The sequence below is a fragment of the Stenella coeruleoalba genome (genome assembly GCF_951394435.1).
Source record: "Stenella coeruleoalba genome assembly, chromosome: 2".
Lineage (NCBI taxonomy): Eukaryota > Metazoa > Chordata > Mammalia > Artiodactyla > Delphinidae > Stenella > Stenella coeruleoalba.
The window spans coordinates 154,592,117-154,613,871 of NC_137147.1; the positions used below are offsets into that span (position 1 = coordinate 154,592,117).

At 40.4% G+C, this 21,755-nt stretch overlaps 2 protein-coding genes across 3 annotated transcripts in view; one reads left to right on the plus strand and one right to left on the minus strand.

Moving 5' to 3' along the window:
* The first annotated feature begins 217 nt into the window (after positions 1 to 217).
* LOC307182453 (RNA polymerase-associated protein LEO1-like) lies at positions 218 to 20,038 on the plus strand. 2 transcript variants are annotated; one of them, XM_079913753.1, is made up of 10 exons: positions 218 to 621; positions 4,303 to 4,400; positions 5,028 to 5,173; positions 5,934 to 6,018; positions 7,095 to 7,189; positions 7,769 to 7,903; positions 8,404 to 8,539; positions 9,839 to 9,980; positions 12,051 to 12,127; positions 18,034 to 20,038. In XM_079913753.1, the coding sequence occupies exons 2-9, from the start codon at positions 4,317 to 4,319 to the stop codon at positions 12,104 to 12,106; spliced, it is 879 nt and encodes a 292-aa protein (XP_079769879.1). In that variant the 5' UTR covers positions 218 to 621; positions 4,303 to 4,316; the 3' UTR covers positions 12,107 to 12,127; positions 18,034 to 20,038. The 2 variants fall into 2 exon arrangements, with proteins under 2 accessions (XP_079769879.1, XP_079769878.1); XM_079913752.1 differs by lacking the exon at positions 218 to 621 and having other exon boundaries at positions 2,606 to 4,400.
* TMOD3 (tropomodulin 3) overlaps positions 17,703 to 21,755 on the minus strand; it is an 84,888-nt gene continuing 80,835 nt past the window's right edge. Inside the window, exon 10 of the mRNA XM_079913750.1 lies at positions 17,703 to 20,950. Within this exon, the coding sequence (XP_079769876.1) occupies positions 20,916 to 20,950 (35 nt within the window). The 3' untranslated portion in view covers positions 17,703 to 20,915. The remainder of the gene's footprint in view (positions 20,951 to 21,755) is intronic.

A 21,755-nucleotide genomic window follows, 5' to 3' on the forward strand; every position in this document is an offset into this window, starting at 1 on the left:
TATGAACGGACTAGGCCTGTGAATACAATCTAGGAGGGGTGGCTTGTGGGAGGCTCTTCTGAAGCCTGGTTATTAGAAGTGACATTGAAAGAGAATAAGGTCCTAACTCAACCACTGTGTCACTCTCCTAAACTCAGAAACCTTCAGTCCCTTGCTGTTTCTTGGTTTATCAAGTTGAAACTCCGATGCCTAGCTCTTGAGAGCCTTCATTTTGACTCTGTCCTTTACAAGGCAACATTGTTTTTTCACTAGCAGACACATATGTGACAGTGATTGAGCTCTTGTCTCTTGTCTCCAAACCTGCCCTTCTCTACAGAGCTTGGCTATGCAGAGCCAAGGCTCTGCAAGCACATTTCAGCTTTGCCAGCTGCCCCCTGTTAGGGGGCGCCAGAGGGAACTGGGAGCCTGAATAACAAAGAAAAGATTCCTCCTTCCTGTTTGTTTATGGAACTTTTCTGGGGGCTTCCTGTTGACCTCCATTCTTTCTGAGGGGGCTCAGCAGCAGCAGTAGTTTCTTCCCACAGCAGCTCAGTGCGGTTTGCAGTTTACCAAGACTTGAAGAGGCAGCTTCATTGTACTCCCGAGAGACATCAGTACCAGCAGGACACTTCCCTTCCTCAGGTATGTTTCAGCTCCAAGGGGCTCTGTCTGTAAGTTTGTAAGTTTAATAATAATTCTAACTTTCCCCTTTGTTCCCTCATCTCTGGGGGTGGAAGTTGCTCTCTGAATTTGATAATTCTGTGATCCCTTAGGGAGTCCTCTTTGTACTTTTTGTAACCAAATCAACAACTTTAAACCTAATTACAATTTTTAAAAAATATTAAGATCTATCTGTGTAGACAACTGGTATGTTTTCTGTTGCCCAACTTGGACCTGACTGGGTAGTCCAGGAAGCAAATCCTCAAAGATGAGATGTGTAGATTGGTTTGGGTCTGAGCTCCTCACCAATGGGAAACAGGATGCTGGTGGTTCCTTGGCATCATGATGAACCAGATTATCCCCTGTGATTGAGGGCTCAAGCGGCTGCTACACTTGTTAGGCGGTCCTGATGACTAAGGACTGTGGTGTGGGTTGGATGCTTCTGAGTGCCCTGGAGCACTTACAGAAAGTCGACAAGCTTAGGTTAGTTTTGGTTTGTTTTTAAACTTTATTGAAGTAGAGTTGATTTACAATGTTGTGTTAATTTCTGCTGTACAGCGAAGTGATTCAGTTATACATATATATTCTTTTTCATATTCTTTTCCATTAGGGTTTGTCACAGGATACTGAATATTGTTCCCTATGCTATACAGGAGGGCCTTGTCGTTTTTCTGTTCTCTATATAATAGTTTGCATCCACTAATCCCAAACTCCCATTCCTTCTCCCCCCACACCTCCTCCCCCTTGGCAACCACAAGTGTGTCCTCTATGTCTGTGAGTCTGTTTCTGTCTTGTAGATAGGTTCCTTTGTGTTGTATTTTAGAGTCCACATATAAGGGATGTGGTATTTGTCTTTCTCTTTATGACTTCACAGAAGCTTAGGTCTTCAAACATTCTGCTCAAGTCATGGTCAGAGAACCAGGGAGCACTTGTGACAGCCCTAAAGGAATCTCATATCTTGTAGTCAGAGGGCTGAGGTAGCTGAAAATCAAACGCATGTAATTGTGTGGTTGCAGAACTACAACATCAACTGAATTCACAGCCTCTTCAAGTCTCTCATGTGAAAGGGTATTGACTGAGAAAGAAACTAGGAATGGGGATTTCTGTTTGGACTCAGATAAAGCTGAAAAACAAATTTTCTAGTCCCTCTGAGCCTGCCTTGCCTGTGAGAAGCAGTCTGCCTTCCTATATCTGAGGAAACAGGTTTTTTTAAATTGACATATAGTTGATTTACAATATTATATTTCAAGTGTACAAAATAGTAATTCAAATATTTTTATAAATTATATTCCATTTAAAGTTATAAAATATTGGCTATAGTCCCTGTGCTGTACAGTATATCCTTGTAGCTTATTTATTTTATACATAGTACTTTGTACCTCTTAATCTCCTTCCTCTATTTTGTCCCTTCCCCCTTCCCTCTCCCCACTGGTAACCAACCACTAGTTCTCTACATCTGTGAGTCTGTTTGTTTTGCTATATTCACTGGTTTGTTTTATTTTTCAGATTCCACATATAAGTGATAACATACAGTATTTGTCTTTCTCTGACTTATTTCACTAAGCATAATACCGTGTAGGTCCATCCATGTTGTTGCAAATGGCAGAATTTCTTTCTTTTTTATGGCTGAGTAGTATTTCATTGTATACATACCACATCTTCTTTATCTGTTCATCTGACGATGGACAGGTTGCTTCCATATCTTGGCTATTGTAGATATTGCTGCTGTGAACATTGGCATGCACATATCTCTTTGAATTAGGGTTTTTGTTTCAGATATATACCCAGGAATGAAATTACTGGATCATATGGTAGTTCTATTTTTAGTTTTTTGAGGAACCTCCATACTATTTTCCATAGTGGCTGCACCAATTTACATTCCCACCAACAGCATACAAGGGTTCCCTTTTCTCCATATTCTCCCCAACATTTGCTATTCGTAGACTTTTTTTTTTTTGCGGTACGTGGGCCTCTCACTGTTGTGGCCTCTCCCATTGCAGAGCACAGGCTCCGGACGCACAGGTTCAGCGGCCATGGCTCACGGGCCTAGCCACTCCGCGGCATGTGGGATCTTCCCAGGCCGGGGCACAAACCCGTGTCCCCTGCATTGGCAGGCGGACTGTCGACCACTGCGCCACCAGGGAAGCCCTTGTAGACTTTTTGATGGTAGCTATTCTGACAGGTGTGAGGTGATAGCTCACTGTGGTTTTGATTTGCATTTCCATGAATGATTAGTGATGTTGAGCATCTTTTCGTGTGCCTGTCGGCCATGTGTATGTCTTCTTTGGAAAAATGTCTATTCATGTCTTCTGCCCATTTTTTAATCAAGTTGTTTGATTTTTTGATACTGAGTTGTATGAGCTGTCTATATATTTTGGATATTAACCCCTTATCGGTCCTATCGTTTGCAAACATTTTCTCCCATTCAGTAGGTTGTGAAACTAGTCTTCTTGCTTGAAAATGCTGTAATAACATCACTTGGGGCAGTCTGCATTCTCCTCAAGAATCATCCAGCTGAGTGCTGTCTGACCTACTTTTTACCAGCAGACCCATCACTAGGATCTCATCATACTCTGGCAAAGAAAGCACAAACTCTGACTGAAGAAGAAATAACTTACACACCAAAAGAATTGCAAGATTTTGCTATTAAATATGAGCAAAAGCCTGGGGAATGTGTGTGGACGTGGATTCTAAGAATGTGAGATGAAGGACAAACACTAACTACCTTGGGCCAAATTTACTGATACGGGTGCACTTATATCGATATATTCTGGATTTGATGTGTTAGGACCTATAGCTGGACATGGCTCTATACTTGACTGGTTCACCAAAAAAACTCAGTGGTGGCCTTCATTTAATGAAGTTGAGATACCAAAGCTTCCCTGGCTTTGTGCAGAGGGAATTCAAAGACAGGGAGATAGGAGTGTCAGAGTAGACATATTTTGTGTGACTTGCATACCATCCCCCACCTTCCCTAACTACATTCATTGAGAGCGCCAGCTTAAAACAACAAACATTTAATATATCTCACCGTTTCTAAGGGTCAGGAGTGGTTTAGCACTGGCTCAGGGTCTCCCACAAGGCTGCAATCAAGATGTTGGTTGAGACTGTGTTATTTAAAGGCCTGCCTGGGGCTGAAGGATCTGTTTCCAAGATGGTTCACTCCCATGGCTCTTGGCAGGAGACCTCAGTTTGTCACTGCATGAGCCTCTCCACAGCAGTTTGAGTGTCTTCACATCACAGCAGCTGGCTTCCTCCAGAGCAAGTGACCCAAGGGAGAAAGAGCAAGGCAAAAAAGCCACAATGTCATGCAGAGCCTTGGAAGTGAGGCTGTATTCTATTGATCACATAGACCAACCGTGATACCTGTGGGCGAGGATCACACAAGGGCAAGAATACCAGAGGCAGGGATCCCTGGGATCCACCTTGAAAGCTGGCTATCACAGCAGCTTGGCCTTCCACCAGCTAACTTTGCTGTTTCCCTTCCCTGTAGACACTCTTGTGAGGCTTCTGAGGGCCAGGCTCAGGGAGCCAGTCTGATCGTGGTTTAGTGGAGGTTTGGTTTATGAATCTTGGGAATATGTTGAAGTGATGGGCTAAGAACTGTGTGAAGAACTTCAGTGAGAGAAATTAATACTGTGCATTTTTCCCCCAACATTGAAGATTATAGTGGGACCATGGATCTGTTCGGAGACATAGATGACATTTCTTCAGAGAGTGACAGGGACAATCAACCACCCATTTCAGGACAGCCTGTTACTGTAAGTACAATAACAAATCTCAACTGGGCCCATTGTTCAAAATTAAGAAAAAAGTTTCAGAGGCTGATGGGTCATGTAGGGAGGGGACATGGATAATGAATAGCAGTCTGAAACATCTGACGAATGGGTGACTTTCTTAGCTATGTTGGGAATTTCTGGATATTAAAGGGAATAGAAGGAATTGCTCAGAATGAATCTGATGCCAAACTTTAGGGGCTAGACTGTGAGGATGCATAATTTGAAAACCTTTTATTTAAAAGTTTTTCTTATTTACACATGTGCCAAGTGTGTACTATTTGACATTCTTCTCTGATTTTAATACTTACTTAGCATTGAGGGGTTGCATAATTTCACACATCTGTTGCTAAATATCTTATGCAAGCTAGATATGTCAACATTTTTTCTGGTAATGCAGGCTAACAGGTCTTATTTTGCATGGTGGTTTTTTTGGGGGGGTGGGGAGAGGATGAAATTTTAAGGAGAGGCCTGGAGGGGTTGCCAACTGCTTTATCTCTGAAGGGGTGTCCAAGTTTACTTCTGGTCACACCTGCATCTGCCTAGTGCAGAAGGAGAGCTAGAGCATTTCTAATGTCAACTCAGGCTCTCACATTCTGATTCTCTTCTTAGGATGGACGTGGAGTGCCTCAGGACCAGCAGGAGGAAGAGCCAATTTCTGAAACCAAAATAGAAGTAGAAATTCCCAGCATCAACTATGATTTAGGAAATGAATTGTACTTTGTTAAACTACCCAAATTTCTCAGCATAGAACCCAAGTAAGAGGACTGATTAAAGGTTTTTTTTTTCCCCCCCAAGATATTGAGTAAAAACATGTGGAATGTAAATGTTTTTCTTATTTATAATGAGTTGGCTAATCACAGAGGTGGGAGATTTCTCATGTAACTCTGAAAAAATAAACTTAGAATGTGCTGTGGTAGAAAATGATGAATTACTGGTGTGAGAAAGTTTTAATGCTAATAATTCTTCTAGCACTTTGGCACTTTCTTATAAATAAGCAGACATAGCTGATGAAGGTATTTTTCACTATCATAAAGCTGAAAAATTAGAAAATGAGAGTGAGAAAGTTTTCTAGAGAAATCACAAATGTTCAATGCAAAAGCCTTTGTGAATCTAGAAACGACCACAATTTTAGACAACAAAATAGTGTTGATGGGTATTATTCACGATGGTGCACTATTGCAAGCTCTTATGCAATTAAACATGACACTTTTCTTAAAAAATATGAAGAGATAGATCATGTGTCACCTATACTTTAGAGGACATACGTCACCGAACAAAAATATAATTTAAAAACTTCGAACTATTAGTCACATTTGGATTTTATTTCAGGTAATATGTTTTAAAATCAAATTTCAAGGAAGTACAGTAATTTGCATACTTTTTGAAGTTTTACATGAAGTTATTTGTCTACTGTGATTTTTTTAACATATTAGTGCATGTTGTAAAGATTATTTTATACATTAATTATATTCAATACTAAAGATGGCTAATACTACATTAAAAAACAACTTTTAGGCCTTTTGATCCTCAGTATTATGAAGATGAATTTGAAGATGAGGAAGTGCTTGATGAAGAAGATAGAACCAGGTTAAAATTAAAGGTACCATTTCACACTTTATTCCTGTGTTTTGTTTTTTGTTTTTTTTTTGAGTTTTTCCTTTTATAAAGTAAAACACAGGGGTAACAATTTGAGACCAGCTTATAAAATGATCTTTATGTTTATTGTCATAAACAATCAACAAATAACTGCTTAGAACAAGGAATTAAATATCTTTTCAGAATATTTTTAGAGGAGAAGGTATATATCCTTTTTAAAAATTCCTTGTAGAATTGTCACTTTTTTAACCTTTCTTTTGCGATTGTAATTTTTCGACAGAAGTAAAGATAAAAATTCTTGAAAATTGTTAGCTATTTCCTTCAGGATAAATAATAATGTAGCTAGCTATACCGAACTGCCTCCACATTTTGTTGTGGATAGATCCAAGCAGCTTCCCACAATAAGAGTATCTCAGACTCTTTATGGAAATTCAGGTTATGCACAGAAAATAGGCCTTGTCATTAGGTGGTCCCCCTCAAGAAGGCCTGGATGGCAAAACCCTACCATTGCTCTCACAGGGATGGCGTTGCCTTTAACCGGGTTTTGAATGAGCTTCTGCCAGAGGCCGCAGTGGTAGCCGTGGCAGGATCCATTTTTATGCTACTTTTGTAATTTGGAGTTCCCCACCATAAGGGTAGGGTAAAGCAAAAGTCTCAGGTTTTAATCTGTTGTTTATTACTTAATTGTATATTCTTTTTAAAATTAATACTCAGAGCTTCTCTATCTTACTAGGCGAATGGGTCCTTTTTTAGTCCTTCTTTCTCTGGGTTCATAGCCTTCAAGTTGGGCTGCAATAGACAGAGATCTCAGTTGTAACCGCCTACCTCATATGGCCCCGAAGTTTTTGCTTCCACTGCCATGAACTGGAGCTCAGAGAAGATTAAAACAAAATGTCTGTTGAGTTCAATCTCTAGGTATCTGTAGCAGGAAGGTTTCCATGTTGCCTAATCAGCTATTTTGTGGTGAGCTTATTCTCTTACCATCTATGAACTCTTGGCACATGATTATAGGTCACTTGAGGAAAAAAGAGCACGCAGTTAGTAACACTGGTTTTCTAATGCCTTTGTGTTTTGAAACAGATAGAAAATACTATACGATGGAGGATACGCCGGGACAAAGAAGGAAATGAAATTAAAGAAAGCAATGCTCGGATAGTCAAGTGGTCCGATGGAAGGTGAGCATAAATGCCTGAAGAGTATGGAAATGCCCAGAGGGAGGCCTGGGATCAATGAAGTTTTCTGCGTAGGACCGTATTTTAGGATCATCTTTCATTAAAGAATCAACAAGATCTAGGCCTCTGGCATTACCTGGGAAATCTGGGAGAAATAAATAAGGTTAAGATCACAGTGCAGCACTTGGATACTCTAGTCATAGACCCAAGATGTGATCAAATTCACAATATCTACCTTATTGAGATGAAAGCCTAATCTTAGTGCCCATTTGTGATAATTGGACATTATAAATTGGTATGTTTGAAAAAATGGTTTCTATTTTACTAATGAAATGGTAGAGAGTGGGAAAATGATAAAAACAATTATATTTGAAGTTGAAAGGAAGATGGTTTTACCACCTTTTACTTTGAAAGGTTAGGTTAGTTGTTTCCAGTATCTTTTCTTTGTTTTTCTTATGAATTCATTATGGGGACAGGATGCTGCAGTTCCACAGCATTTTAAGAACAGCTAACAGGGTAGAATGGAAGCTGTAGGATTTGTTAAATATCCACGCTAATAACTGAACTATTTCTTATTTCCAGCCTGTCCCTGCATTTAGGCAATGAGGTGTTTGATGTTGACAAGGCCCCGATGCAGGGCAATCACAACCAGCTGTTCATTAGGGAAGACACTGGTCTGCAGGGACAAGCCATCTTTAAGTCCAAACTCACCTTCAGGTAACTATTCATAGTGACCCACAGCTACTTGGCAGTTAAAGAGCAACAGGGCAGAGAGGTTGGCTGTGCACAAAGCCTGCCTCAGTCCTGATTGACCTGATTTTGAGGTGCAGCTCACCAAGGCCCATGGTTTGGTTCCCATGCTATTTTTCACCTTTGCAACAAGTTGCTGTCCCTCAGGGAGCCAGTTCACGCTATGGAAACCAACATGAGCCCGCCATACAAACCAGAAGACCGGTTATTAACTCACATTGATTGACGCACCTGGTAAGAGCCTGGACTGTCTGTGCTGCTCTGCTGGCCAGCGTGTCCCTTCCCTTCAGGGACGTTTACCTGGGAAGCCTGCCGATCGCGAGCATGCTCTTGGTGTGCGCATGCGCCAGAGGAAAGGGCTGCCGCAGGGGCTGGTGTGTCATTGTCCGCAACTGTGTTTGCTGTTGGTATGATTGCCTCCAAATATTCTTTGTAAACAGTGAGACGTTTTCTTCTGTTTCCTGCAGACCTCATGCTACAGACTGTGCCACACTTAGAAAGATGACCCTGCTAGTTGCTAACAGATGCTCGAGGACACAGAAGATTAGAATCTTACCGATGGCTGGTCGTGACCCTGAATGCCAGCGCACAGAGATGGTTCAGGTATGTTGGCTGAGGTTTATCCTGGGATTGTTTGGGGTATGAAGAACTGTGCTTTCCAGAATGTTAATTCATCATTTCTTATTGTCACAGCTGTTTTATTTCTTGTGGTTGTCCGGGAGCCTGCTTAACCTTCTAAGCATGTGGTTAACCACAGTAATTGTCATAGTCAATGGCTGATGGTGAGATACAGCAATCCGGACCCTCGGGTGTTCTCTCTCCAATCTGTGAGATTTCAGAGGGAAACTAGTAATTTAAAAATATAACCCGGGCTTCCCTGGTGGCACAGTGGTTAAGAATCTGCCTGCCAGTGCAGCGGACACGGGTTCGACCCCTGGTCCGGGGAGATCCCACATACCGCGGAGCAACTAAGCCCGTGGGCCACAACTACTGAGCCTGCGCTCTAGAGCCCACGAGCCACAACTACTGAAGCCCACGCACCTAGAGCCCATGCTGTGCAAGAAGAGAAGCCACCGCAATGAGAAGCCTGTACACCGCAACGAGGAGCAGCCCCTGCTCGCTGCAACTAGAGAAAGCCCACGTGCAGCAACAAGGACCCAATGTAGTCAAAAATAAATAAATTAATTTAAAAAAAATCTTTATATAAAAATATAACCCTTGATGTACATCATTAAACTGTGTTAACCAGATAGGAGGTGATGTGGGAAGGTCATGAGGACATTCTGACTCAGTTGACACTGGCTCTGCCTAGTGAACCCCAGTGTGTAGAAACCAGGCAGATGGAAGGGAATGAAGGCTCTGCTTTGGGGCTCAGGGACCCTCCCCACCAGAACCTCCCCATCCTGCCATCAGGAGCTGTGGGGAGCTCTCTGGGTTGAGGGCCCCAGACTGGAATATGTGGGCACCATGGTAGTTCGGTGGAGCCTGGGCAAGTCAGGTGTCTGTCTCAGGGTGAAGAGAACCCGCCTCCCTCAGGCGTCCACTGGAAATGAACGAGGTTCCTCAGGCTGGTCGCCACACTCTGGGCTCTGCCTGGCAGCACAGGGGACGCTGCATCTCCCAAGGCTGTGCCGGTGCCAGTTCTGATGGGGCGGTTGGTGTGAGGGAGGGAGCCTTTGCCTCTTCACCCTGTGTTTTCTTCACGGCTTCGAACGAACAAGATGATGACCATGTGTGGTAACAGAGGTGTAAAGTGGAGAGAACTGTACCCTGAGGACATAGGAATTGGTGTTATCCTGGGCGAGGCATTTACATGTTCTTTACAGTAAAGTAGTTTCAAGGGGGCACTAAGTGAGTTCATTTTTTGTTTTAAAGTTCAGTAATTTATTTGCTTCTTTACAGAAAGAAGAAGAACGTTTGAGGGCATCTACTCACCAGGAGACCATCCATCTGTGGGAAAAGCAGAACCAGCGGGGGCCATGTGCCCCCTACCAGGGCCCCAGCAGTGGTGAGGAGGGAGAAGCCAGCAAGAACCATGGCCGAGGTGAGTAGGGAGAGGAGGTCACGCTTCACCATCTCAGGGCCGTGGGAGCGATTGTGCTCTGGTGGGCTCTTACTGTCTTGCTGTTATTCACTTAGGACAACAGTACCAAGGCCTTTTATTTTGTTTTCCCTGGGACCACTTTGCCACACAAAAGCTTAGCTGGGAAAATAAGGCACTCCCATAATAAGAAAATCAATTAAATAATTTTGTCCTTATGGAGGAAAATGTGTAACAGGCAGTTCTCCTGTTTGTATAGGGACCCAGTGTTTAAACTTTGTAGTTTTGAAATATGTGGGGCTTCCCTGGTGGCACAGTGGTTAAGAATCTGCCTGCCAATGCAGGGGACACAGGTTTGAGCCCTGGTCTGGGAAGATCCCACACGCTGCGGAGCAACTAAGCTCGTGTGCCACAACTACTGAGCCTGCGCTTTAGAGCTTGGGAACCACAACTACTGAGCCCGCGTGCCACAACTACTGAGCCCGCATGTCACAACTAGTGAAGCCCGTGTGCCTAGAGCCCATGCTCCACAACAAGAGAAGCCACCGCAATGAGAAGCCTGTGCACCACACCGAAGAGTAGCCCTTGCTCACCACAACTAGAGAAAGCCTGTGTGCAGCTGCGAAGACCCAATGCAGCCAAAAATAAGAAATAAATAAAATAAATTTTTTAAAAAATGTGTGCACAAAGCCCCTCGGGTATTTAAAAATGATCAGACAATCTCTCCGAAGGAAAAACCTCTCCAATCTAAGTCATTTAAGCATGTTTGAAAGCTGTACATACTTCTTTATGAAAACTTTAAAAAATTGTTGGCTCCTCAAGGGAAATATATGGTGGGAAGTAGCAATATTCAAGAGTAGAAAAATTCAGGAATAAATGGGTCTTCATCTTTGAAGGTCAATCCCGTATCTAAAGTCCCTTTGCTTTCAGAGGAGAGGGCCAGAATCTATTCTTCAGAGAGTGATGAGGGACCAGATGAAGATAAGGCTCAAAGGTCGCTGAGAGCAAAGAAGCTCACCAGTGATGGGGTAAAACCAAATTTATTCAGTCTGAAGGGGTTTGCCCTGTAGCCACAAGTCAACTCCTGGAATGAAGAGGAGCTCACAGCCCTAGAGCACAGACAGATGTCTACACACCTCCCTGTAACTCAGTGAGATGAATGCAGTAATAAGCCTAGACGTGGCCCAGAGGAGGTCCTGACACCTGTGCCGTCTTGCTGGTTGCAGAAGGAAGAGCATTAGGGTGGACATGCCAGAGGATGGAGAGACCTGTGAGAAAAGACACATGGCTGAGACACCAGGGCTCGACCAGAGAATTAGAAGTAGCTGAGTACAGTAGAGCAAGGGCCCTCTCGCCTTCATCATGGGTATGATAGTAGTAGAGGGTTAGATCGTTTCCATGTTGTTAAAATTATTTTCCTTTAATTATTTCCTTTTCCACCTATAAGAGCACAAGTGCAAAGAAAATGTAAGTCTTAATTACACAAGCAAATCACTGTGTTGTTGCCATTGTGCCATATTCATTCATCCAGTGTTTTCTGAACACTTAACATGCATTGCTATGGGTTTGGAGTTACAGATCAGAGGAAACATCTCAGTAATAGAAATCGGCCTTACTAAAAAAAAAAAAAAAAAAAAAAAGAAATCGGCCTTACTGTGTAATGGAAGCACTAATTTTTCATGTGAAAAAAATATATTTAAAACTTGGAAAGCATACTGAAAAAGCACATAAAACACAAGCAGTCCTTTTAAAAAAATTGACAGGCTTTAAAATACTGAATTTTAGATAGAGAAAGTGAAGTACTGAGGAAGCAGAGGTATGTATTTCAAGTAATAATGAGCAGAATCCCTGTCAGGATAGAGTGAGGTGTCCCTGAGCCCTGACTGCTGCCCAGGGAAGCCCGGGCTCCCCTTGTCTGACCTGTAGAGACAGTGTTTGTGGACAAGGTCGCCGCTGGTGGGTAGGGTTCTAACATGAAGGGCTAGCTCCCCCATCAGCTCAGAACTACTTAAGACAAAATTTCCAGAAACGTTCAGTATTAAATTTTACACCTTCTCTCTCATATCTGTTCAGGAGGTGAACCCTCCAGAAAGAGGAAAGCAGGCAGCGAAGAAGAAGAGGATGACTGAAGTGTGAAACGCGTGCTTGCTGTAAGTATGGTTTTCAACTGTTTGTTTTAAAACAATGATGAAATGACTTGTTTTGATTGAAGGGGGGAATTGAGTTGCTTTTGCATAATCCTAGTTGTGGTTAAAAAATGTTCAGAAGCAAGTCTGTGACTTTAGAAAATACATTCTTCCCAAATGAGAAGTTTATTTTGGTAACTGTTTGCTCTGGGTCTTGGGTTTCCTTGTCCGAGCAGGTACAGCACGGGAGGGCTCGCTGGAGACTTGGTGCTTTGCCAAGTGCTGCATGGGCCTTACCAGTTCTAATCCTCAGAACAACTCAAAGGGCAGCTGCTGTTATTCTCATTTTACAGACATGGAAGCTGAGTTAGAACTTAAGACCTCTGTCCAAAGCTTTTTCTTAAGTTAAAAACAAAAACAAAAACATTTTTGAGACAAGAGTCGGGAACTTATTTGCACAGCAGTCACACTGCTGAACAGGTACATTAGTGACCTTATGGAGAAAGACACCCAAAATATCTGAGAGAAATGGTCACCAAAAGGTTTAGAGAAAAAAGAGCAGTGGGAAACAAAACACTAGATTTGACTTCTAGCTTTGTGACTGGTGCAGTAGCTGGAACATAATAGGTGCATAAAAAGTATTTATTGAATGAACAAGCCAATGATATTATCTTGGGGAAGTTATTCAACTTCTCTGAAGTCAGTTTGCTCAACTTGATGGGATTTGGACTTGACCATGTAAATTCTTCATGATTTAATGTTTATATTCCTCTACCTCTGAGAGTTGAATACTAATTAGATACGTTTTTTTAGAAGTCTTTTGTTAAATAGAAATGGTCAAAGGAAAGGAAATGGCCCATCATCTTACCACGCAGAAAACCTGGATATATATTATATTTCCCTCCCTTTTATATTTTTAAAGTATAATTTCATAGTTGTGCAGTAAACACAGACATAATTAGCACCCGCTCCAGAAAGGCCATTTAGAGACTCATCCAGAATGCTGAGAAGTACTAGCACAGTTCAATCATAAAGTCGGCTATTCTTCTTTTTTTTTAATTTTATTGAAGTAAAGTTGATATACAATGTTGTGTTAATTTCTTCTGTACAGCAAAGTGACTCACTTATACATACGTGTATATATACTTTTTCACATTTTTTTCCGTTATGGTTTGTCACAGGATATTGAATATAATTCCCTGTGCTATACAGTAGGATCTTGTTTTTTATCCATCCTATATATGATAGTTTGCCTCTGCTAATCCCAAACTCCCATTCCTTCCCTTTCCTATCCCTCCAAACCCCTTGGCAACCTCAAGTCTGTTGAGCTGCAAATGGCATTATTTCATTCTTCCTGATGGCTAATATTCCATTGTATATCTTCTTTATCCATTCATTCATTTAGGTTTTTCCATGTCTTGGCTATTGTGAATAGTGCTGCTATGAACATAGGGGTGCATGTATCTTTTCGAATTAGTTTCATCTGGGTATATGCCCAGGAGTGAGATTGCTGGATCATACATCAACTCTATTTTTAGTTTTTTGAGGAAACTCCATACTGTTTTCCATAGTGGCTGCACCAGTTTACATTCCCACCAACAGTGTAGGAGGGTTCCCTTTTCTCCACACCCTTTCCAGCCTTTGCTCTTTGTAGACTTTTTAATGATGGCCATTCTGACTGGTGTGATGTGGTACCTTACTGTAGTTTTGACCTGCATTTCTCTAATAATTAGTGATCTTGAGCATCTTTTCATGTGCCTATTGGCCATCTGTATGTCTTCTTTGGAGAAATGTCTATTTAGGTCTTCTGCCCACTTTTCGATTGGGTTGTGTTTTTTTGTTGTTGTTGTTGAGTTGTATGAGCTGTTTGTATATTTTGGAAATTAAGCCCTTGTTGGTCACATTATTTGCAAACATTTTCTCCCAGCCCGTAGGCTTTTTTGTTTTGTTTATGGTTTCCTTTTCTGTGCAAAAGCTTTAAGTTTGACTAGGTCCCATTTGTCTATTTTTGTTTTTAATTTCTGTTGCCCTGGGAGACTGATCTAAGAAAACATTGGTATGATTTTTGTCAGAGAATGTTTTGCCTGTGTTCTCTTCTAGGAGTTTTATGGTGTCATATCTTATGTTTAAGTCTTTAAGCCATTTTGAGTTTATTTTTGTGCATGGTGTGAGGGTGTGTTTTAACTTCATTGATTTACATGCAGCTGTCCAACTTTCCCAGAACCACTTGTTGAAGAGACCATCTTTTTCCCATTTTATATTCTTGCCTATTTTGTCAAAGACTAATTGACCATAGGTGTGTAGGTTTTTTCCTGGGCTCTCTGTCCTGTTCCACTGATATGTATGTCTGTTTTTGTGCCAGTACCACACTGTTTTGATTACTGTAGCTTTGTAGTATTGTCTGAAGCCTGGGAGGGTTATGCCTTCTGCTTTGTTCTTTTCCCTCAGGACTGCTTTGGCAATTATGGGTCTTTTATGGTTTCATATAAATTTCAGGATTATTTGTTCTAGTTCTGTGAAAAATGTCATGGGTAATTTGATAGGGATCACATTAAATCTGTAGGTCAGCTGTTCTTTATAAGGGCTGGCCTTGAGGCTCTGCTACTTCAGCAACAGGGCAGTTGGGCCGAGCCTAGAGGCCCTCAACCCTTGTAGACATGGTGGAAAGCTTAATATTTGAAGGCCAAAAGATGTTTGGGGATTTTGGACCCTCCCATTGTTTGCTGCTTGGAGCAGGGTGCCACTGGGCTGAGCATGAGGGCATTATCTCCCACAGCCACAGCTCCTGGCACCACGTCCACTCAGACTCACAGGAGCTAGAGTTACCTGACAACCCAAGCACCCAAGCCTCCAACAGGCATCAAGACTTCCCATATGTGAACATAAGCCCGACAGCCATCCTTGCTTGGAAGGCCAGCCAACACTAAAGATTCAAGGGGAATTTCGTTATTCCTTAAGTTTCAAAGGAATTTGATTCCTTTGAATTTGATGTTTATCCCTAAAAGTTTCCTCAAACCCATTACACGTTGCGCTGATTTTCCTTTGGTTGGTGGATATAGGTGACTGATGAGAGATGTCTCTGTTTTACTGCACAACTAATCTCTAGTTTAATAGCTGGATTGGCTCCCATCAGGCCCAGAACGCACTGTATCATAGGTCCCTGTTTCTTCATATTTGTCAATTTTTTTAAAAAAACTCGATTTTTTTTTTTTTTTGCCGTACGCGGGCCTCTCACTGTTGTGGCCTCTCCTGTTGCAGACGCACAGGCTTAGCGGCCATGGCTCACGGGCCCAGCCGCTCTGCGGCATGTGGGATCTTCCCAGACTGGAACACGAACCCGTGTCCCCTGCATTGGCAGGCGGACTCTCATCCACTGCGCCACCAGGGAAGGCCTTTTTTTTTTTTTTTCAATTTGATTTTATGGACAGACCAGACGGAGTACTGATGGTATGAGATTGAACCATATGAACTTACTATTTTTATGGGTATAAATGGTCACGTATTGACAGTTTTATATGGTTTAACTTAATAGGGTAGGAAAGAATAAGTCAGGGAAATTAATAAACTTGTTCTTAAGAGGTGTGTAAGGAATGAACTTTAGAACATAGGCACTAAATGGATTTTCCAAAAAGTCCAAGTCTACAGTATATTTGATAAACTTTAGTGAAATTATTTATTCCAATATGAAGTGGTAAATTCTAAATGCCTATAGTCCATATTTTTCAAAAGAACTTTCACTGTGCTAATAAGAGCCAATAATATTAATAGTTTGTAATATTTAAGTATCAGTATTATAAAATTCAGTTTTTATATTTATAAAAATTGAAAAAAAGCATTATAGCATTTTGGTATTTTAGAGTTAAAAAATGTATTTAAATGCTCAATTTCATGTGACAAAGAATGATGCACTGTTATAAAGGTAATTTTCAAGCTTTTAAACATAACTAAAACCAAATATAACTCATCCAAAAGACTGAAAAAAATGTGGGCATTTATTCAAAATTACAAAGGTTTTTATGCTATGTGTGTGTGTAAATGCACATGTATGCATGCAATTTTTTTTTCACGATTTTTGTTTTATAATTCTTAAGCAGACAGATCTAAAAAGTTTAAACTGAATCAAAGACTTTTTTTCTTTTGTGAGTTAAGGTGAAATTTAAACTCCTAAAAATTGCTATACACAGCCACCAAGAAGCACCCAGAATCTGTTCTTAAACCTTACTCTCTGAGTGGACTACAATATCTGACAGAAAAATTTTAGGCCTGTTAATCGCTTTGCAGCACTTAAAACATATTGATAGTCTGTAGAAAAGGGAGTTAAGCCTCACATATATAGACTCCATGGGAGTTTATCTTAAAAGTGTACGAACTTGAACAATGCTAACAAGACATGGCTGGTGGTGTTTCACAGTGTTACAATCTATTCTTATCTAGCCACTAGAGCAGATGTCCTAAGTAAAAGTCTTTATATGTCAATGAAGGCTGTCTAAAATACTTGGTAATGGTTGACAAGACTGGCTCCTCTGAATGATCAGACTGCAGGTTAGAGTTCAGCATTAACAAACTGTTATAAATGTTTTATTATAAAAAAATTTCCAATTTTTTCAGTTTTTATAGGGACTTACGGAACTAAATTATAATGCAGAAAAATCAATATGACATAAGAAAGAATGACATTAAAATGACATAAGGGGCTTCCCTGGTGGCGCAGTGGTTGGGAGTCCGCCTGCCAATGCAGGGAACACGGGTTCGTGCCCCGGTCCGGGAAGATCCCACGTGCCGCAGAGCGGCTAGGCCCGTGAGCCGTGGCCGCTGAGCCTGTGCGTCCGGAGCCTGTGCTCCGCAACAGGAGAGGCCACAACAGTGAGGGGCCCGCGTACCACAAAAAAAAAAAAAAAATGACATAAAAATATAAAAATCTTTGCTTATTGTAAATATAATTTTCTCAATTTAAAAATTTGTGAAGAGTTCCTTTGAGAAGTAGCTAGAAACATTAACTGTCGTATGGTGAGAAACAGCCAGAAACATTAACGTTCAGTGGGAGCTGATGGAAAAGATGGTTCTATAGATGTTTAGACTGAAGAACTCACGCCCCTTGATAGGAGGTGCTCTGACACATCCAATTTGCTTGGTTCTTGTGGGTGCCATGTCTTTAGTTAATACTGTTCGAAAATGGAGTGGTCTTGAGGGCATTATGCTAAATAAGTCAGAGAGAAAGACAAATATTGTATCATCTCACGTATCAGAATCTAAAAAAACTAAATTCATAGATACAGCAAGCAGAGTGTGGTTGCCAGAGGTGGGGCATGGGGAGTGCATGAAATGTGTGAAGGTGGTCAAGTGGTACAAACTTCCAGTTATAAGAGAATGTCCTACGACTAATGTACAGCATAGTTATGACAGTTAATAATACTGTATTACATATTTGAAAGTTGCTAAGAGAATAGATCTTAAAAGTTCTCATCACAAGGAAAAACATTTTTTAAAACTACGTGAGGTGATGTTTAACTAAACTTATCGTGGTAATCATTTTGCAGTATGTGCATATATCAAATCATTATGTTGTACACCTTAAACTAATACAATGTTATATGTCAATTATCTCAATAAAAATAGAAAAAAAATTTTTTAAGTGAAGTGGCATTTGAAATGAAGGAGCAAAACTGGACAGTACTGAACTTACAGAGAACGGAAATTGCTATGGATTCTAGAAAAACAGTGATCCTTGTATCTGCTGGGAGGTAACAGTGATTCCTGATTTTATAAGGAAAAAGTGAGGCAGTCCTGGGACCACAGAGCGAAAATTTAAAGATTTTATGAAACCTCATGAATTATTTAATCTTATTTTAATGGTAGCAAGGGTTAAATATAATGTACAATAGAACATGACTAACATTTTATCAAAACATTTTTTCTTTTATAATTTTCAGTATACCATGGACTCCCCTTTTTAAATGAAAAAATATCAGATGCTGTCAACGGAAAAACAATATACAAAGCTCTATACATGTAACTTTTCCAGAGGACACCTACTGTACAAAGCAAGTATATGGATTATTTCATTCAAATACGAGAATCTGCAATTTAACTATCAAGATGTAATTCTCCTTAAGATCTCTAACAATCTGCTAATTTCTTAAACACAAAATGTTTATTTGGTCTTTTAAACGACAGGCACCGCACCGTTAGAAAATGTATTTCACCTATGAATTAGACTTCTACTAGGCTTTAGCTCCAAGTGTACAGCACCAAAATCCATTTTAATAATATCAATATTATTAATACTGATTTTTTAATACATACAATTTCATGCAAACTGGAAAAATTAGAACTTCCAATATGAATATAAAATTTTATAAAATGGGAAATTAAAAGCTTTTTAAAAAACAGCAATTTAAAAATGCAAAGAATAGTCTTTGCTTAGGTAACCAGGTAAGTTTACATTGGTTACACTATAAAAACTTAAAGTCTTAGAAAATCTTTGGTTTAAAAATCAAGAGTATTTCACAACTCCAATCTGTTATAAAAAATTTTAGATAAATACAGAAATACTGAAAGTTACTAAAAGGGTAAGAGGTGCCAGATTTTTAAAGATCAAAGTAAACATCAGTTTTCTCCCTTGTCATTACAATTCTTGAAAGATTTTCTGCATTTAATCAGATCAATGTTCACCCTTATTTATTAAGAAATCTTTTCTTCAATTATATAATGAACTATTGTAGCTCAGAACTGGAATGGTACAAGGAAATCACTCAACTTCTTCATACTTTGATAAATAATAAGTGGAAAAGATATTACCCCAAGTATAACACACAGTTTTAGGTGGGGCCCACCTACCTATATTTAAAAAAAAGCTTTGGGGAGGAAAGGGTAACATACTTAGCAATTTACTGACTGACTTACAGGGCAGGGCAAGCAAGGAAGCCTTGCTAAAAGTGTACTGGTAGCTCTGCACAGCTGCTCCATGCTGACTCCCCACCCTGCTGGAACTGTGCAGTCTCTAAAACCAAGTGCATTTCCAAAGTCATTTATGAAAGGAGAGAGGGAGAGAGCGAGCGGGAGTGAGCTTGACTTGCTAACTTGGAAAAACCTCCAGCACCCTATAACTGAAAGGGAATAGCAGTACAGTGCAAAGCCAGTCTTTGGCCCCTTTCAAACAATGGATACTGATTCCAAAAAAACACACACTCAGTCCTCATGAGGAAAGCTTTTGCCTGTTAAGAAGGCTTATTACTGTAGCATGCAAGGAGTTGCCTAGCTCATTAGATAAACTGTCCAACCCAAGACAAAGGAGCAGACATTTTATAATTCAATTTCAAGAAGTTTAAAAAAATTAACAAAAGACCTCTCCCCTATTCTGGAAGGAGATTCCTCCTTTAGAAAAATCTCCCTGTAAGGGATACACCCAGGCCTGAATTGTCAAGGCCAGGACTGCTCAGACTCCTTTGCCCCTGTCGTCTGCAGCTGTAACGCCTCTGCCATCTCCTGCTCCGGGGCTGCCCTGAAATAGGACATGAATGCAGGCCCAAATTATCGATCATACTATTGGATCTGGAGTAGTCTTCCCACCACAGGACTACCGTTTAACTGTTCACCTTAATACTTTGAAGGATAGGAAGACAGCTTGTGTTATGAGAAATTGCTTTTATACAATGTAGACCAAAAAGTACAAGATGAAAGGAAACAGATTTATCTAACAGCCATTTTCCTTATTGGTTGGGAAAATCTGTAGTGAGTGGTGATTATACCATTCAGACAATTCTGTGTTGCATGTAGGAACGTCTCACTATCCTGTGCAGCTCTTAATTTATACCCAGCCTAGTTTCTAACTTACCATCAGTAACCATCAATTTAAAGGACCGTTTTGCATGCTCCTCAGACTTAATCTCCACCATTTATTAACTTTGATTTCATGTGTTTAAAAACAGCTTTCTTTTTGCTTTTACCCTAAATAACTGAGAGCTGGCTATATGCCTTTTACAGGGAAGAAAAAAATAGCTTTCCTACTCAGATGCTTTTTTTTTTACTATGAGCTTTCACAAAAATTTAATAATGCCCACATTATTGCAATGAAAAACGGTAACGAACTTAGACCTAACTATACTTTTAAACAAAGTGTGTAACCTGGCTAAGCTGATGACTTTGTTGAAAAAAACTGTAGGTGTTGCTGAGACACCTTGGACAGGTGCAGTGCCATGGAATGCATAGGAGACTGCTTCCTCTCTCCTAGAGATCTGCTTTGACTCCAAAACAGATGACCAGGTTTTGAGTCATCTGTTTTAAAATGCTGGCATTTTGTGCTTTCTTGATAGAAGCAGAAACCATACTCTTGCCAAGTTCATGTGTTCTGAAACTTGGAAAAGTCTCCTTGCCTTGGAATAAGGAAAGCTTTGAAGTTCCTTGTACCTAAAAGGTGCAACAACAATTCTGACATCAGCAATGTCCCTTTCTGACTTAAAAAAAGATTGGTCCTTAGAATGTTCATATTACTCTACATAAATGACTTCCTAAACTTTTTTATAATTGTATTTTTTTAACCCAAGACTCATCATAAACCATTTAATTAAGCTAAATTAAAACTGATTTTAGCAGAAAGTAGAAATAATGCTTTAGAATACAAAATATCACCTACTAGTGATTTACAATCTGAAACTGGTAACAACTTAAACTAGATAAAAGATAACATGTAGTTAAAAAAAAAAAAAGAATTTCCAGTCTTTTCCCTTCTCCCGAGGAAAATTTTACATCTGATATCACAACACGGGCCCTTGGCAAACTTTCGAAGTCTTCCAAAGATTACATGTTGGCAGACTTACTGGTGGTCTCCTTCAACTCGTCTCTTGCGAACTATGAGAAAAAGAATGTTAGAAATCCCTGTTAGTTTGTACAATGTTAATTTGCTTGTGACAAGTTTCTGTGTGATCCAGTTAGAGTTGTACAAAAATGGATTGTCCATTTGCAGTTCAGACAGCCATTAAAATAAAAAACTCACACCCTTCACCATGGTTACTTACCTGTTAAGAACTGAGGGGCTAAGCTCAGCTGTGCTTACACTGCAGTTACATTAGAAATCTACAACAGAATGGTCAGCAGTCACCTTCAAGTCACTGTGCCTGTCTCATTTGTGTATTAAAATTTATACCTCCATTAAAAAATGACTAATAACTTACTGTATTAAATTTTGAAATGACATTCAGGCAGCTGGGATTAGAAAGTATTAAACGTAACTATTTGCATGCTCTTCTGATTAATTCCTCAGTTTGTGCAAGAACATACCAAAAATAGTATTATCAGTTTCAAAGGTAAGTGACTTGCTGCTACTGCTCTCCAAATTTTCCTTCTCTTATCTCCTGCAAAATGAGCCACTTCAGGGCTCTGAGAAAACAACAAATGCAAAGTAATGAAGATCTTAGACCCTGGTAATGTGGTGATGTCACATCTCGCTACCAAAAACTTGGGAAGCCACAGTGGTTGGGTGCACATCTGAGGACCCCCAGCCTCTTCCCGGGCTGGTGACCCTGAGCCGCTTGGCTGTGCTCACTAGCAGCAGGGCAAAGTCTTCAGTGTCAGGGTCTTGCTACCTTCACTCTCACCTGTCAGCTATCAGACAATATTTGCTGAGAGCCACCAGGTCAGGGCTCCTCAGCATTGT